This window comes from Vigna radiata, chromosome 5 (genome assembly GCF_000741045.1).
Source record: "Vigna radiata var. radiata cultivar VC1973A chromosome 5, Vradiata_ver6, whole genome shotgun sequence".
In the NCBI taxonomy this organism is placed as follows: Eukaryota; Viridiplantae; Streptophyta; class Magnoliopsida; order Fabales; family Fabaceae; genus Vigna; species Vigna radiata.
Window position 1 is genome coordinate 24,496,737 of NC_028355.1, and position 18,398 is coordinate 24,515,134.

The 18,398-nt window shown below is 34.1% G+C and overlaps 4 protein-coding genes across 9 annotated transcripts in view; all 4 read left to right on the plus strand.

Annotated features, from left to right (window-relative positions):
* The first annotated feature begins 1,652 nt into the window (after nt 1–1,652).
* LOC106761034 (histone chaperone ASF1B) lies at nt 1,653–3,559 on the plus strand. The gene is made up of 3 exons (XM_014644506.2): nt 1,653–1,917; nt 2,784–2,899; nt 2,996–3,559. Exons 1-3 carry the CDS (start codon nt 1,809–1,811, stop codon nt 3,344–3,346), a joined length of 576 nt encoding a protein of 191 aa, XP_014499992.1. The 5' UTR covers nt 1,653–1,808; the 3' UTR covers nt 3,347–3,559.
* On the plus strand, nt 3,454–8,866 carry LOC106760512 (replication factor C subunit 3). 4 transcript variants are annotated; one of them, XM_014643938.2, is made up of 12 exons: nt 3,454–3,508; nt 5,128–6,155; nt 6,855–6,968; nt 7,053–7,085; nt 7,165–7,336; nt 7,425–7,603; nt 7,678–7,814; nt 7,955–8,050; nt 8,145–8,214; nt 8,293–8,370; nt 8,436–8,562; nt 8,644–8,866. In XM_014643938.2, the coding sequence occupies exons 2-12, from the start codon at nt 5,154–5,156 to the stop codon at nt 8,703–8,705; spliced, it is 2,070 nt and encodes a 689-aa protein (XP_014499424.1). In that variant the 5' UTR covers nt 3,454–3,508; nt 5,128–5,153; the 3' UTR covers nt 8,706–8,866. The 4 variants fall into 4 exon arrangements, 3 of the variants coding, with proteins under 3 accessions (XP_014499424.1, XP_022636831.1, XP_022636832.1); XM_022781110.1 differs by having other exon boundaries at nt 8,496–8,562; XR_002667942.1 differs by lacking the exons at nt 8,145–8,214; nt 8,644–8,866.
* Nucleotides 8,867–10,262: 1,396 nt separating this feature from the next.
* LOC106762592 (MLO-like protein 1) lies at nt 10,263–16,051 on the plus strand. Its single transcript, XM_014646590.2, has 13 exons — nt 10,263–10,605; nt 10,719–10,984; nt 11,071–11,187; nt 11,299–11,359; nt 11,604–11,698; nt 12,178–12,252; nt 12,369–12,457; nt 12,832–12,881; nt 13,313–13,353; nt 14,884–15,093; nt 15,187–15,254; nt 15,383–15,443; nt 15,538–16,051. Exons 1-13 carry the CDS (start codon nt 10,422–10,424, stop codon nt 15,766–15,768), a joined length of 1,548 nt encoding a protein of 515 aa, XP_014502076.1. The 5' UTR covers nt 10,263–10,421; the 3' UTR covers nt 15,769–16,051.
* A 648-nt stretch (nt 16,052–16,699) lies between these two features.
* The window catches only part of LOC106762305 (UTP--glucose-1-phosphate uridylyltransferase), a 14,314-nt gene continuing 12,615 nt past the window's right edge, over nt 16,700–18,398 (plus strand). For 2 of the 3 annotated variants that reach the window (XR_001375806.2, XR_001375807.2), the window contains exons 1-3: nt 16,806–17,428; nt 17,509–17,615; nt 17,719–17,809. Coding sequence is in view for 1 of the 3 variants with exons in the window: in XM_014646137.2 (XP_014501623.1) it covers nt 16,806–17,428; nt 17,509–17,615; nt 17,719–17,809 (821 nt within the window). In the remaining 2 variants the exon portion in view is untranslated. Of the gene's footprint in view, nt 17,429–17,508; nt 17,616–17,718; nt 17,810–18,398 lie in introns of all 3 variants that reach the window. The other variant, XM_014646137.2, reaches the window with a different exon arrangement.

Sequence of the window (18,398 nt, forward strand, 5' to 3'; positions counted from 1 at the left end):
AATTCATAGTTAAGTTTTTAAATTTAAAATGTGAATTTTATAAAACTCTTGATGATCTTAAAAAAAATCTTCAATTATAAAGATGAAATAAAAAACTTTATTTTTCAAAAAAAAAAATGTATTTATAGTGAAATACAAATAAACAGAACTTTTAAATGTACCAGTTTCTTATATTAAAATCAAAACTCTTAAGAAAGTGTAAAAAGTAATGTGAATTGTAAAATCATATAAAATAAATACTAAAAAAATTCATACAACATAAATATGTTAAAATTGAGGTAGGTTGGATGAGTGAAATTAATGATACATAGTGTTAAAACCAGAATCAACATCGGATTATAACCACTAACCAGGGTTATGTTTTTTAGAAAGAATGCACTTAATTTTCTTATGATACCATAACAAATTTATTCATTGCTACTTTAAAATGTATAACCTGATATATAAAATTGTATTTTAAATTGTACAATACAAATATATATAAAAAAAATAACCTTTAACGTTTTGGATTATATGATCTAATTTTCAAATCACATAATCAAAAACTGAATATTGGAAATTATAAATTATAGGATGAATTTAAAAATTTTAAATCTACTAGAATTCAGGTTAAAGTTATGGAAATGGAGAAGAAATGGCTCAACACATCTTATTAAATACTCTCATTTATTATAAAAACATATCTTAAAAAGAATGGTATAAGAGATTTTACAAATTGTAAAAAATATTATTTTTCCCCTTAAATTTTTGTCCTTACTAAATTTTATGAATATTTGTTTTATATAATACTTTTTAAAATGTCATTAATTAGAAATATTAATTTAATATGTTTGATAATATTTTACCTATTTAGTTAATTAATTGTTTAGTGATATTTGTAAATCTAAGAGTTGTCATTTTATTTTAGAAAGAGTACATTATATACTAAAAGTTCCTTTGATTTAGTTACAAGACATGGAATCAACCAATAATCCAATAACTTGTTAATTTAGTCAAGGCCATTATTTTTAAAACATTGTACTACAACTCTTCTTGATGAAATAAATAATTATATTAGTTGAGTCATTACTAATTTCTTTGTTCGATATAATATCCAAAACTTTAGTTGAATTTTGCTGTTTAATTTTTGTTACATTATTATTATTATTATTATTATTATTATTATTATTATTATGACTCATTATTTTACTTATTATTTGTATGTAAGTGTTGAAAAATATAAATTTTTGTAATTAATACAAAAAATATCATAACTAATGAAAAATTATTTTCATTATTTTCATTAAAGTATAACAAAAACCACTATCATCACTACATTTAATAATAAGGATAGTTAATTAGGATTACATTTAATAATAACAATAATTAATTAGTATAGACAATGATATGGAAAAATATTTTTTTTACTATTTAACATATTTTTAATTAAAATAATAATAAAAAATGTATGCATTAACAATGAAATTGTTTTATAAAACCTTATCTCTTGACAAGTTGATAAGACAACAAAAAAGATAATAATAAATGAAACAATTAATCTGAAAAAAAAAATGAAAGAAAATTGAATTAAAAAAATTTAAAGTTAAAAGAAAATTGAAATTGTAGTAAGATAGAGATAAATAATAAATAGTGTATTGGGAATTGGGAGTGAAAAAGGAGGTATTTTTTGGTGTCTTCAAACCCTCTCCCGCCAACAACAGGAAAGTGCGGTTCTTGAGGTTTCCAACATTCTTTGATTGGTTCATTCATTCATTGTCTGAGAGAAGAAGAGAAAAGAAAAGAGAAGAATCAACAGCAACATCAGCAGCATGAGTGCTGTGAACATCACCAACGTCACCGTCCTCGACAACCCTGCTTCCTTTCTCACCCCTTTTCAGTTCGAGATTTCCTACGAATGCCTCACCGCTCTCAAAGACGGTAACATCTTCTCTTTCTCTTTCTTTTAGGGTTTCTTCATCCCTCTCTTCAAACCCTCACTCCATCACTTCTTACTCAATCCCCTCTCTCTATCTCTCCCTTTCACGGATCTCTGCACTCTCTTTCATCCTCCGCTTTTCTTATCATTATCTCTGTAACCCCCAATTTTTTTTTGTCTAATTTAATACCCAAAACCCTGCTTAATCATTCGCACAAGCCTGTTTTTTTTATTAATATTACAATTTTCTTTGTCTTTCGTTCTATTCGATGGGTTGGGTTATTCATCTCACAAAGTAACCGAGAACTAAATATCATTGCAACTTGATGATTCTGTAAGACTGTACTTTCCGATGACTAAGGTCTTGTCTGTTTAGTGTTTTTTTTTTCTTTGTCCCTAAAATTTGTATGCCTGAAAGCCCTTTCTCTTGAATTTGTATAACCAAGTTCTTGTTTCCCTGAAGATTGTCCCTCAACGATTCATTACTCTGAGATAACTAGCTGAATGGAAAAATATCTTCTGTTTTGAATGTTTTATTTAGAATAAAAATTGACAGTTGAGCATGTGAAATTATTTAGAAGACGCATTTAAAAAAAAAAAAAAAAAAAAACCAAGAAGGGGTATCAGGCAATCTTCACTGTTTGACCTTGTTCTGGTAACTGTTATTTTGAATTTTGTAATCTATGCTGGTAAATATGAAAGCCTGTTGAAATATTTTCTTGTAAGTGATTTTCTGGGAACAAAGTCAGTCTACATTATCTTGTTGAATTTGTGTCTAGAAGTCACTGTAAAGTCTATTTTTCTAACCACTTGACTGTAATCTCACTCCCATAACCTCTTGACAGTGTATGATGTCTTGTGGGTGCAGATTTGGAATGGAAGCTCATATATGTTGGATCTGCTGAGGATGAGACCTATGACCAATTATTAGAAAGTGTCCTTGTTGGTCCTGTCAATGTTGGAAACTATCGCTTCGTTTTACAGGCAAGCGATATTAATACTAGTCTTACGAATTCTGCGCTGCACCATGCAATTGCTCATGCACTCGCTCTAACTTTGAAAATACTGTTTGGTTTGCAGGCAGATCCACCGGATCCATCAAAGATTCGTGAAGAAGATATAATTGGTGTGACAGTGCTTCTGTTGACGTGCTCTTATCTGGGACAGGAATTTATTCGTGTTGGCTATTATGTGAACAATGATTATGATGATGAGCAGCTGAGAGAGGAACCCCCACCAAAGGTGTTAACTGATCGGGTTCAAAGGAACATTTTGTCTGATAAACCCAGGGTCACGAAGTTCCCCATCAATTTCCACCCTGAGAACAATGAAAATGAAGAGCAACCCCCTCCGTCCGAGCACCCATCTGAAACTGGAGAAGATCCGCTTGCCTTAGTTGATCGTGATCCTGCAGATAGGAAGGATTCTTAACATTTTGTAGGTATACAGACCTTTCAATTCCTAAATCTCCATTGTATTCACTGTATGGATAATGATGCCGTTTTTGTGAATCTCTGTTCAATTATGTGAATGGGATTTGTGAGCCGATTTGAAGTAGGGGCCTTGGAGCTCTATGTTCAAAATGACTGTAAGGTACCAGTTTCTTTGAATGAAGTTTTGCAATGCAAACCCAGTTTTATGATAGTCTACTTCTTCACAAATCATAATCTTTATGATTTCTAATAGCCGCTGTAATATTTAAGTCCTTTTTTGAGTTTTCTTTTGTTCGGTTCTATGATTTTTTTTGTTTAAAAATTATATTATGACTAGGGCAGGCAGTTCTACGAGGGGGAAACCTTGTGGTCTAAAAACATGTTGCAATCTTTGAAATTGCCGCATCTTTTGTAAGGGTAAGACTGTATATAATTAACCTCCCTAAAGCCTATTAGGACTAGGAGGGGCTTGTGCACCGGGCAGCCTTAAATATAATTAGGACTGTGGCTGGCAATACTCAGAGCCTCAGTGCTTAATCTGACCAGGGTTGAGCCTGACCTGACCTGACCTAATCTAAAAATTCTGGGTTGATAGATATATAAATATTGATGAACCTGAAAGAGTAAATATCATCTGTTAGGGAAGTTCATTCTACTATTTTCTTTTATTAGATTATGTAAGGTATATATCATCTGTCAAGGAGTATTTTGTAATGGAAGATCTGTTTCTCTCATATTGTACCGTAAGACTCTGTCACTCGTAAACTTCATCGAACAAATAATCAGTTTAGCATGTTTTAATCGTTGTTTGAACTTACAAATGAAAAAAATGAATGTTAAATTTTAAAGTCTAGCGATGTAATTGCATTTATGCATAAACGTGGGTTTGCCATATTTTTAGAAAAACAGCTGATGATTTATTTTATTTCTCAACCTCGATAAACCGATGGAGCTTAACATGCTCGAAAAGTTACGAGCTTTTCTCGTTTGTACTAGTGAATGCCATTAGAATTGATAAACTAAATAAGGAAGTGATATGGACCAAAAATTTGTTTGTAAATTTTAACATTGACATATATCATTACCTAATATTGGAAGAATTGGATTTTTTTGTTCTTTAGTTTTATTCGTTTAATGTTATATAATGATGATATTACATGTTTATTAAATTCTTGTGATAATTTGTTTATTGTTGCCTAAATGTAAATATATCTTAGACAATACACCAATTTCTTTTATAGTATTATTATTTCCAACCCTTACAAACTTTCTGGAATTGTTTTGCTCGAACAGAAGAGGATACAATTAGGTAATTAATGTGTGAAACATTATAATTGAGTCTTTATATTACAAAATTGGTATCAAATGATTTAAAAAAAATGTGGAATAAGTATGATAGTATATTCTCACGTTATAAATTAAAATACATAATATAGAGAATGAGACTATTGCCACTTTCTCAATTAATATTTTAATAGTTTTCTGTGAATGTCTTGCATAAGTCACCTCTGTATCTAGAAAAATAAATTTTCAACCATCTCAAACTAAATAATATTTCTGTGAATATTTGTATTACTAAAGATTAAACTGTGTATCTCTTTCAATTTGTATTTTAATCTCTATTTCCACGTAAGTATTTTGTGATGAGATGGGAATGTGACAGAGTCGGCGCTGTGAGGACCTTGTGAATAACGGTCTTACCTGTTTTGTTGCATGGACATCATCGCCTGCTTCGAAACATCCGATATATCACATCGCCATCACATTCTATGCATTCAGCTTGAGCTTCAGGCTTAGGCTTAACAATGGTGAATGGCGAACACAACCTGCCAAAGCAACCCAACGTTAACGTTTCCGATCATCAGAGCATGTCCAAGAACCACATCTCACCCACCCTTCGCAGGTTTCGGTTTCGGTCCAGAAGGAAGAAAACCACCGCTGCTAGCCCCATCTCATCGCTCAACCTCCGCGCATACGACATCGACGGCACCAACAGTCCCTACTACAAGGGTCTGACTGACCACTCCCTTGCGATTGTGAACACCATACCCTCCTGCGCTCAATCTCATTCTCACACCCCTTCCTCCGACCTTCTTTCCAGTCCTTATTACAAAGGCCTTACGGACTATTCCCTTGTTATTCGTCCCTGGACTCCTCACAATCACCCTCTTCCTTTTCCCCACAACTCCCTTTCCTACACCCCTAGTCCTTACTATGCAGGTCTTCTCACTCACTACACCATTCTCTTTCATGCACGCTCAATTCAACCTTCTTTCACTACAAACCTTCCAAACATCAAGACCCAGCCTACTTTGAAGGACTTGATGGTCGATCCTCGTCACGTTGGCTTTGCTACTCAAGAAACTGATCAAGTTGGCAATCATACATTGGAAGAACTTGGGGAGAAAACTACTGTAGTTGATCAAGAGAAGCCATTGAGAGAGAATGATTTTGATATTGAGATGGTGACTGAAGAGAAGGCCTTGGGGGAGAGTGTATTCGAGCAGGCTACTGATGAGTTTGAGGGTGTGTCAAAAGAAGCAATCTTTGATAGAAAGTTGATGAGTGATGATGCTGTTGTTGAAGAGAAGCCATTGGGGGAGAAATCATCGGAAACAAGCGAGATGGATTTGTGGAAGAAACAGGAAGTGTTGCCTCTTGTTTCATCAGAAGCAGTTGCTGTTTCGCCTGAATCTGAATGTAAAGAAGGAGATGTTTACGATTATACATGGGCAGCCAAATACCAACCCATGGCCTTGGAAGAGTTCATCTGCAACAAAGATATAGCAAGTCAACTCAAAACAATGGTTAGCTATATATATACACCTAAATCTAATTACTTTTTGTTATTGCATCTCGTACTTCTATAAGATATAATCCATACTTAAAAACAATGGTTAGTTATACCTACTATCTTAAAACCAAAATTACATTTAGGTCTTTATTAAAAATAAATAAATAAAATGAGGTGTAAAATAATTTCAAATAACACGTCTAAATGAAACAACATAAGTTGAGTTTCAAAACCTTTTTTAAAGAGCACTTATAATTATATCTTATGAAATAAATCTTTAAATTTAAAATACTAAACATGTTTTCTTATATACTATTTAAAACAAATTGTTATTGATTTAAAAAAATTAAGAAAATTTAGTTTATATTTACTTTGAATAAAAAATATCATCAAATTACAGTGAAAATTAAATATAATACAAAAGGAGTCAAAAGTACTTTGGTATGACATTTTTATTCATTATTAATTTAAATCCATTTTACAATTTTTAATCACTATATAATTTTATTTGAATCGAAACAAAATTAAGTTTAGTTAGATCTTATCAAATAAATACTAAAAAGGAAAAAAGTAAAAAAATAAGGAATGATAGTATCAAATAAAAAAAAGATAATGTTTGTATCATTTTTGAGGTGTAATAGTAGTTCAGTGGCAGAGCAACTGGGTACGTGTTCAGGGAAAAATGAAATTTTTGTATTTGATAATGGCACAGGTAGAAGGTGGTTGTGGGTGCAGCCACTTTATATTTGAAGGACCACCAAGTGTGGGGAAGAGATCCATGATAAGGGCTATGCTTCGAGAGGTATTTGGCTCCGACAGGGTCCAGGTAAACTATTCTAACTCAAATATACTTCTATCGTTCATGCGCACAAAAAAACACTGAGAATTTTACCATTGAATCACATCACAGGTCGAAGAAGAATATAAAAACTTCATTTTGAAGGTACCATCTTGAATTTTCATCAATGATAAACTATTTCTTCCCGAATACCAGACAGATAACTATTTATTTTGAAATATAGGGAGAAATGGTTGATAGTGTGCAAGTGCGCGTAAAGAAATCATTCCATCATGTTGAGGTGAATCTGTCAGAGACAAATGGATATGAAAAACATGTAATTGTTGATTTATTCAAGGAAACATACGGGCAGGTGATAGATAACTCGCAACCTTGTTGCCCAGAAAACTGCAAAGGTATGTAAGTAATAAGTGAAGGAAAAAGTTTGCTGTTAGGTAATAACAACATGTTTACTAATATCTCTGTTTGTGGTTTGTTTGAAAGCAATCGTTTTGTATGAGGCGGAGAAGCTGTCGATAGAATCGTTGTTGTATATTAAGTGGCTGCTAGAGAAGTACGAAGGGTGTAATAAGGTTTTCTTCTGTTGCTCTGATGAATCTAAGCTTCAACCTGTGAAGCCACTTTGCATCACTCTCCGCCTTTCATCGCCATCAACCCAAGAGGTTCCTTTCTCGTTTCCTGCGTTTTCAATACATAACGTACATACCATGCTTCTCATAAGCTTTTCACCTCACAGCTAGCTACGATTTTGGAAAACATTGCAATAGCAGAAGGAATACAGTTACCACGCCACTTAATCGATACCATAATTTTGAGGTCCAACAACAACCTACGCCAAGCCATTCGTTCGTTAGAGGCCACTTGCCGAAACAGGTTTGTCATTTTTATGTTTAAGCATTTTTTTTTCTCTTCCTACTGTCGAAAAGGGGTAGTGAAATGTGTAAGAGATAGAGAAATTGAAGAAAGATTAATAGGGTATTTTGGATAGATATTGTTTGCTATTTTGCATGCAGGGATGCTGTCAAAGAGAACGACGTGATTCTAACTGGTTGGGAACAAGATATTTTGGATATTGCCAAAAAAGTAATCCAAGAACAAAGTCCACGACAGTAAGGAATTTCACACCAGCTTTTGTTTCTATTTGTCATTGAAGTTTAGTTTTTTAGTTGATGCTTTTTTACAAGAAGATAATATTTGCATTAGGCTGTACGCCATTCGTAGAAAGCTACGAAGTCTTATGATCCATGATGTTCCTCCTGACTTTATATACAAGGTAAAGGAATTATTTGTCGGAAGTGAAAATATAATTTGAATGTTCCAACTTAAGGCGTAAATTGGTTGATGAATGCAGTCTTTGGTACCAGAATTAACCAGTCTTGTTCATCACTCGCTACGCCCAGGGATTGCCAAACTCGACAGGGACTTCATGGTAAATAACAGTTTTGTCTGTTTCACTTTTTTCTGTTTTGATGTAATTTTTTCGTCCCTTCTCAGAGACCCAGTGAAATGAAATTTGAAACTATGAAGCAGCACTTGTGTCATGCTCAAAAACAGTCCGAATCTGATGAGAAGAACACTGATTCAACAAAAAAGAATGCCTTAACTTACTTAAAAGTAGAAGGTAAAAAACATTTTCTAACTTTCTGCCATTTATGCCGTTTACTGTATTCAATTATTGATGATTGGAATTATTTTGTTGCAGAGTTTATAGCGAAAGTGATGAGCTGGTACAAGAATTGGTCTGAAAAAGACACTAAGCTGTAGCTCGTGCAGCAAGACGTTGTGTCTGTTAAATATGAACCCAATAATGATAATCATTGCCACGAAAATGTGGCAAGAACACCTTTTTACATATGTTTGGGTAACATGTCTGTTACAAAACCAAGGTAGTTTATGGCGTATCTTTGTCGTACGCTTATTCCTTACTTAAATACGAACAATTTTATCTTATTTTGAATTTTTCTGTTAAAATTAGAAGTGAAGTGAGTTTTTTTTTTTGGATTGATAAACCAATCTAATTTACCACAAATTCAATCTAAATGAAACGATTTTTAATGAGTTGATACCGTTTTCATTTATATTAAAATTTATTTTTTTTTTTACCTCGACTAAATTTAAATTTGTAATAAATTAAATTGAGTCATAAGTTTTTAATCTATTTTTACCATTAGTAACATCTACAGGTTTTATTTTAGAATAACGGAAAATGTATAGACCAATTTCTACATATTGTAAATACTTTCCATAAAAATCTTGTGATTGAGTAGATCTTTTCTAGAAATAAAGAATGGACCTTCTTAGCCACAAAAATAAATAAAAATACATTCGACGATTTGGTTTCATTTTCATTTTCAACTAATTTACTTTATTTTGATGGCATCCCATGCAACACATTTCTACCTAATCACTTACTTCTCTGTTATCACACGCAACAACGACTTTTCCTTTGCCCAGACCAATCGTCGTCACTCGCCCTATCTAATATGGCTACGTAAAATTTTCAAAATAGCCATTTTTGTAATACTTTCTTAAAGAAGTGTTTTTTTTTCTTCTAAATAAATTGAAAATGACCGTATTAATTTTCTAAAAGCATTTTTACACCCATTCACATTATATTCCATTAAATTGTAATTACTAATTCACGACTAAAAGGAACGAAAAGGTTCCAATTAAAACATTAGATTAGTAATGACAATTTAAATATATATTTCTTTTTTAAATTTTGGAATGACAAAGTTTTGATAGATCTCACTTACAGGTATGTAATTCGGAAAACTTTTAACCAATAGCATAATTCGTGCTAAAAAAATTGTTACTGATCTTTATTTTTTATATATATATATATATATATATTCTAAAACATGAATTTATATAATTGTTTTGAAATTGTGGCTTTAATAATTTTAAGAGTCATAATCATTTTAAGTATAGAAGGAAGCAGTGTGGTGTTGTGTGGTAATAGTATATGATAAGATAAGATTGTATCCAAATAATAAATATCTCTAATATTATTATTATTAGAACACTATTGAGTCAAAACGCTCGATTAATCACAAAATTAATCACAACTAATCTCATAATTGTCGATTGTGAGTTGGTGAGAAGTGAACGAATTGTTGACAGTTAGTTAAAAGGCTAATTTCATTTTAGCAATCATGGAGGAAAAAATAGATTGTTAGAAAGTTTTAATTTGGAAGGATAACAAAAATGAGATTTGGAAAAAATAATTAATACGATTATTTTTATTGATATATGAATTAGTTATTAACACGTGAGAATTATAAATTCATGAATATCAAATGGAGGTTAATTTTATATGTAGAACAAAAAAAATTGTTGTCGGTCAGCTGTCAAACATGCGCGACGAGAGAGAGAAAGAGAGAACGTAAGGGTCGTTTTGTGGTACGATGATGAACGGTGACTGCTAGTGACAGCCACTCATTATTCAGGAAAGGGTAGAGAGAGAGAGAGCCAGCAAGCATGAGTGGCGGAGGAGAAGAAGGAGAGAGTCTGGAGTTCACTCCCACTTGGGTGGTGGCCGCCGTATGCACAGTCATCGTCGCCATCTCCCTCGCCGCAGAGCGCTTTCTTCATTTTGGCGGAAAGTATCTCAAAGCTAAGGACCAGAAGCCGCTCTACGAAGCACTGCAGAAAATTAAAGAAGGTTTTCTTTTTCTTTTCTTTTCTCTTCTTTTCTTTTCTTTTCTTTTCCCTTCCTCACCCATGCTTCGATCAAATTCAAATCCGAGTTCACGATCCATCTCTGCACTGCTTCAGAGCTCATGCTTTTGGGTTTCATTTCCCTCCTTTTGACGGTTACACAAAACGGCATTACCAAAATCTGCGTTCCCCCGGCCTTCACGCGCCACATGCTTCCGTGTAGCCTTGACCTCGCTCCCAAACATGAATCTCATTTCCAAACATTTTATTTCCCGGGAACACCCAGACGTCTTCTCGCTGCCACTGCGGCGGAACACGCGCCGCCCCACTCCGAGGCTGAGGCGACCGAGACTGGAACCGAGACTGGGTTCTGCGCTCGCAAGGTCGCTCACTAATTGTAACTATTATGAACATTAAATCGCATCTTCAAATTACCCCACCCACGTCCATTTCGCTTTTCACTTTTCAGAATAAGGTGCCTTTGTTGTCTGTGGAAGCACTGCACCACCTCCACATCTTCATTTTTGTATTGGCTGTCGTACACGTCGCCTTTTCCGTACTCACCGTTGTCTTTGGAGGTGCCAGAGTGAGTTCTATGCCCCCTTTCCCATCATCAACTCAATTCTTTTCTTTTTTCTTTTTTTTTCACTTTCCTCGCTTTTCTCTGTTCATGCTATCACTCTATTTCCATATACAGATTCGTCAATGGAAACACTGGGAAGATTCAATTGCAAAAAAGAACTACGAAACCGACCGAGGTACATTATTTCTTTTCTTTCCTTTCCTCAATTCTTTCTGCATCCTTCTCTTTCTGTCTTCAATTGCTTTTATTATTCCTGTGCATTTTTTATTGTTGATAAATATAACATGCTTTATGCTTTTGGTATGCCTAATTTTACTTTGTGTCAACTAAAGCATCACACCTTTGCAAAGAATTTTCTAGTTCTTTTTAAATCTTTTTATTTTCTCTACCCCACTTATACTCCTGTTGATTTAATGCAGTTCTGAAACCAAAGGTGACCAATGTTCAGCAGCATGATTTTATCAGGGGCCGTTTTTCTGGTTTTGGGAAAGATTCTGCTATAGTCGGTTGGATGGTAAGTAAATTACAAGTTTGCCATGATCTGTAAGTTTAATGAATACGATAAATGAAGCTATACTGATGTCATCTTTGGGTCCTTGGCAATTTCAAGCATTTTGTGGCTAATTTAAAGATAAATTAATGCTTCTTTGGTTGGGTCTTTAACACATACAAGCTTTATATACTGGAACCGCACGTTTGCCATATCTCTTTGTTATCCCTGCTGATTGTATTTGTTCAGTCTTGCTTCTCCCCAATCCGTATACTCCCATCTCTTATACTTCCAATCTTATCAAAGGTTTTTTAAATATTTGTTCGTTTTAGATCTTGTTTTTAATTTTGATACTCTTTTTCCTTGATGTTTGATCACCACCACGTAGTTATTTTCTTCACCACACAACAAATAAGCTTGGAAAGTCAAAGCTAAGCAAATGCCTTTTTAGTGTTTTTGTTTCTTTTCAGTTATCTCTCCTAATCATTTGTTGCTTCTTTCAGATATCCTTTTCTAAGCAATTTTATGGATCTGTGACAAAATCGGATTATGTGACGCTAAGACATGGTTTCATTATGGTAAAGCTCTAGTGTGCCATATTTGTTGTCAAATTAGTAATAGCAATGTCTCAGCTAGCTATTGGCCAATGGCTTCGATGCTTGAGTAGTAAAATTTATCTTTTCATGTTTTTTAGACCCACTGCAAGTCAAATCCAAAGTTTAATTTTCACAAGTACATGATTCGTGCCCTTGAAGATGATTTCAAGCAAGTTGTTGGTATAAGGTAAGTTCTATATTATTGCTTCTATGCGTATGGCAATTATAAACCATTTAATTGCCAATAAAACTTTATTTCCATTTGTGTTATTGTGTATAGTCATTATTTCGTTTGTATTAACAATTACATTTTGTTGGTATAAGGTAAGTTCTTCTATATCATTGCTTCTATGCGTGTATGACAATTATAAACCATTTAATTGCCAATAAAACTTTANAATTACATTTTGTTGGTATAAGGTAAGTTCTTCTATATCATTGCTTCTATGCGTGTATGACAATTATAAACCATTTAATTGCCAATAAAACTTTAGTGCCATATGTGTCATTGTGTATAGTCATTACTTCTTTTGTATTAATAATTACATTTTGTGTTTGCAGTTGGTATCTTTGGCTCTTTGTGGTTATCTTCTTGTTGCTCAATATCAACGGTATGCTATAAGATATAAAGTTATGCTTCTCGTATGTCATCAATTAATTGTCTCTGCCCAGGCTGACACTTTACAATGTCAAGATTGGCATCTAAAACCCAGTTTTATGTTTTTGTGTTTGCCTCATGATCTTGTTTATGGACTGTGGTAGTGTTATATATCTCTGTGTATTTCGTAATGAAGTTAATTTAAATAACATTCTGGTGTAGAAAAGGAAACTGAGTTTTTATGACTTGACAGTTAACAATACTGTAATATATTTTTGCCTATTATTTTGCATGACTTGGTGATAAATATCACGCATGCCAGTTAACAATATTGATCAATATACATTTGCCTATAGCTAGTAATTGATCAAGTTATATTTTTTGCTCATGTTAATTAACATCACTTGGTATCTTGTTATTAAGACGTCTGCTTAACTTTTCCAGGTTGGCATACATATTTCTGGATTGCTTTTATTCCTGTCATTGTAAGTATCTTGATTAAAATTTTGACCCTTTCTGAGTGGACGTAACATGTCTTTGCATTCATTTTACCTGGCTTACATACCTTTCTTGTAATAATTTTGTTTGAGGGATATTTTGTTTACAATGTTGCATGGAGTTTCTTAATCAAATCAAGCAACTATACAGTACAAAACTATTGTTTCTATTAAACTGGTGTCATACCTTGATTTTCTACTGCTGCATAGAGACAAGGTGATTGGTTCAACAATTTCCTTAAAATTTCTGTAACTAGTATAATATAGTATCTTTTAAGTATTTGGAAAAAGGACTGCCTCTTAACACTTATTTCCGGACATATTTTTAGTGTCATTCCCACCAAATCATACTCAGGTAGGCAGGTATAGCCTTTTTTCGGTTAAAGTTAATCAAGCTCAGTCTCCAAAAGATCTTGGAAGGTCACCTTTTGCTCACGTTTAATGACGAGTTTTTGTATTGCTTTACAAGGCTTGAACTGTGTAAGAAAATAAAGATTTATTTTATTGATAAGAATCACATCAATTACACCAAAACCTTTAAAAAAGAAAACAAAAATATGCTGAAATAAATAGGAAGATTCTGAAGATATTTTTTACAAATTACTATTGAGATAACGAGAATATTTTTTTATCTTAACCTGCTATTTAAGACAAATAGGATAGAGGAAGGGGGAGATATACTTGCAAAGGCACCTTAACACCTGCATCAGTAACAATATATTGGAAGGGTGCGTGTATCTTGTGTCTCTGTTTGTGCTCTATTCTGTTGTGCTTCACTGGGACTCATGTCTGGGCAGCTGAGTGTGGCCACCAGGCAATCGTCATAGAATGTGGATTCCGTTATTGGCTGAATATTCTAGAACCCCTTGTAAGTGAAATGTAAGGAGGTGCGGTCACTAGCCCTTTTGGATCTTATTAGTGTTTTGTGAATTGGGCCTTTGCTGCTTAGTCTGGAACAGGAGTTATCAATGTGACATCTTACCAAATGGGATGTAGGTGGGTAGAAGGATTTTTATTTTTATTTTAGTGATGCTTTTGTCTTGTAATTTGAAATCAAGCATTCTTCTCAATCAGTTTTGAAGCCATAAGAGTACCGACTGTTGGCAGGACAGGTTTTCAGGAATACCATTCCTATGAGTATTCTACAGGCTTTCAGGAATACCTATCCTATGAGTATTATTCGAAGGAATTTTGATCCTGGAAACTAGTATTATTTTGTCTTCTGAAACAAATGCCCTTAAGAATGGCATTTGTTAGTGGTTACTTTGGGACTTTTCTTTTTTTCAATTTTCTAATTATTATTTTTGTTGATTATACGAGAGTCTCATTTGTGCTAGTGTTTTGCTTTCTACTGGTGCTTTCTTGTTAAACCCGTTTGCACTGGCATGCATGTCTATTTGTTCGTGCAAGTTGACGTATAGTAGGCTTTCTACTTTTGGAAAATCCTTATTTTTTTTATTGTCCCCGTACTGTATCTCCCCTTCATAATTTCATAATTCTGGTTTGCATTTCTTTCAGCTTTTGCTTGCTGTGGGCACTAAGCTCGAGCATGTAATAACCCAACTAGCTCATGAGGTGGCTGAAAAGCATGCAGCCATAGAAGGTGACTTAGTTGTGCAGCCATCAGATGAACACTTTTGGTTTCATCGGCCTCGTGTTTTCCTCTTCTTAATTCACTTTATCCTTTTCCAAAATGCCTTTGAGATAGCATTTTTTTTCTGGATATGGGTAAGCAAATAATTCTCTTGAAGAATAAGTTGGTTGTGATTGGGTAATTATTTGTAGTTGTGTTGAATATAATCCCTGGCGATCACTTTTCAGGTTACATATGGGTTTGACTCGTGTATAATGGGGCAAGTTCGATACATTATTCCAAGGCTCGTTATTGGGTAAACTGTTAACAATTTAACAATTTTCTTTTGAGCAATATGAATTCTTTCTGTGATTATCAAACTACTTAGCTGAATCTTTTCTTTTTTTATCCTTTTTTATTTCCTTCTATATATTGGGATTACAGGGTATTTATTCAGGTATTATGTAGCTACAGCACCCTGCCACTCTATGCAATAGTTACGCAGGTAGGCTTGCGTAGCTCTTCAAACTAAAATGCTGATTAATTATGAATTTAAGTAGTGTTCTCTTTGCATTGACTTCCATAATTTCACACTGTAGATGGGAACTCACTATAAGAGGGCAATATTTAATGAGCATTTGCAACACAACATTGTTGGTTGGGCACAAAAGGCGAAGAAGAGGAAAGAACTAAAAGCTGATGGCCGTCCTGGCCAAGGAAGTTCTCAGGAGAGTGCTAATACAGGAATCCAGCTTGGCTCAATTTTCACGAAGAAGGCATCTGCTCCAGGCGACACTTCTTCTGCCCCCAAAGATGACGGAACCAGCTGACTGTGCATGTCTAACTGAAACAATTACTATCTTATTCTGTAAAGTTGCACACAAATTGCACTTTTCTTTATATTATTTTCTTTGGTAGCTTAGTGTAGTGTAGCATTTTCGAACATTTGTGCCAGTAGATGGCGCCATTGTCATTTCCAAGAGCACTCGGTCATCTGATTAGGATCACCTGCACTGCAAAAAAAACTTTAGGATCTTCCAGTTTTAACTAGTGTGAAACATTCTTGCTTTGTATTTTTATTTTATATTTAATGTTTAAAAATGTTTTCGATAATGAGATTTATGCCATTGAAATTGTGAACAGCAGAAACCCTCCTCCGGCAGCCATCACCCAATCGATCCAGAAAAAATGCTTCATGACAGCACACAAGCTTTCAAACTCAAAAAAAAAAAGGATGCTTAGATAACAAATTTAAGTCATTGAGCACTTAAAAAAAAATACAATAATATTTCCATTATTTTTTATTAAATAAATAAATCAGTTTTCTTTGTTTTTACGTAAAAATGTCCAATTAAAGGATGACATCACAAAAGGTTAACAACTGATGTATTTCCTATGTGTAATAGTAAAAAAAACATGAAGAAAATAAATTTAAAAAGTATATAAATATTAGGTTGTATTATTAAGAAAAAAAAATCTATTATAACGTAAAATAAACAAATAATTTGTATATAATTGTTTTAAAAAGTAGATAAATTTTAGGTTATTTTATTAAGAAAATTAAAAAAAAAACTATTATAACATAAAATAAACAAATAATTTGTATATAGTTACAATTTTAAAAAGTAAAATTTATTATTTATTTGTAAATATGATATTATAAACTACCTGTATTTAATCTCGGTAACTATTCATATAATGAGATAATAGACTTTTCACTCCAATGTCCAAATCTCAAATATTATTCAGTAACTTGCACATGAATGTAAATTGAATTGATTTGAATTTAAGATTTAGTAGTAAGAAGAAAGAAAGAGAGATCGAAAAACCCTAGTGGAGTGGGGGAGAGTATCGAAGGAGTAAAGGCATGACGATCCATTCGATAGTGATACAGAAGCTGCTGAGCACGAATGCGCAGGTGGGTCGACGAGTTGTTGCTCACCATTTCAAGGGCTACACCTATGGCTTCCGCAACAGAATGGCCATCATCGACTCCGACAAAACCCTCATTTGCATGCGCAGCGCCTTCAACTTCATCGCCTCCCTTGCCCGCCACAACGCCCGCTTCATGTTCATCAACACCAACCCTCTCTTCGACGACATCTTCAACCTCATGACCAAGAAGGTTGGCTCCTACTCCTCCTCCACCAGCTCCCTCTGGCGCACCGGCGGCTTCCTCACCAACAGCTACAGCCCCAAGAAGTTCCGCTCCCGCAACAAGAAGCTCGTCTTCGGTCCCACCCAGTCCCCCGATTGCATCGTCATTGTCGACACCGACCGCAAGTCTAGCGTTATCAACGAGGCTTTCAAGCTTCAAATTCCCGTTGTTGCATTGGTCGACTCCGCCATGCCCACCGATGTCTACAACCGCATTGCTTATCCTGTTCCCGCCAACGATTCTGTTCAATTTGTTTATCTGTTCTGTAATTTGATTACCAAAACACTGCTTCATGAGAAGAGCAAGGCTGCTGCTGCTGCGGCCGATTCTCGGTATCATGCGTTACCTAATTCTCTTTCTCATTTCATTTTCCCTGTTGTATTTACTTAATTGATTCTCCAATGAATTAAAGAGAAGAAGCTCTGCGCAAGGGCAAGAGCAAGAGCAAGAGCATGAGCGATTTGGATAAGGTCGACATAACCGTAGTTCCCTATGCTAGTTTAGCTCCCTTACCCGAAGGTAAACTGAATTGTAGTTGCACATCAAACTTATTTGTTTTCTGTTTTCTCTTCCTATCGCCTTTTACAAAGTTTTACCTAAGCAATTTTCACATCCAAAGCAGATACAGAGGAAACTAAGAAGCTTTTGGACAAGTTTGTTGTTTTAAAGTTCAATGGTGCCCAAGGAAGAAATATGGATCTTGATGGTCCCAAGTAAGCTACTCACCCAACACCTCACTTTAGTCTACATCTAATTTGGTTTTGGTGGAGCCTTTTTCATTTAACGTATGCTTTACATAAAAAGGCTGGTTTCGTTTGAGCAATATGTTTTTATACGTAATTTCCTAGCCGAAGGCAGACAAGTCTTTCTCAAGTCTGAATTGGATCTTTTGTTTGGAAGGGTTTCGCACCATATTTGTTCTATATGTATTTCCCTCCTGTTTGTGTTGTTGCTGTTTTCTACCCCCTTTTCTTCTCTTCTACATGTAATCAAAATATTATGAAACAATTTAGTACTTTTTACTATATTATGTGCTTGTTTACGTATGCATGCATAAATAAGTACATGTGTTGTTGCCGTTTTCTACCCGTTTTTCATTTCTTCTACATGTAATAAAAATATTATGAAACAATTTAGTACTTTTTACTTTATATTGTGTTAGTTTACGTATGCATGCATAAGTACACTCGTGTTTCTATTTATGTGCATGTTAGGCCATTAAAGGTTTACATGAGAAGGGGTAAAAAAGGGATGAAATAAGTAGCGGGAGAAGGTGGTTAAGTTGTTAGAAGAGAGAGAGGG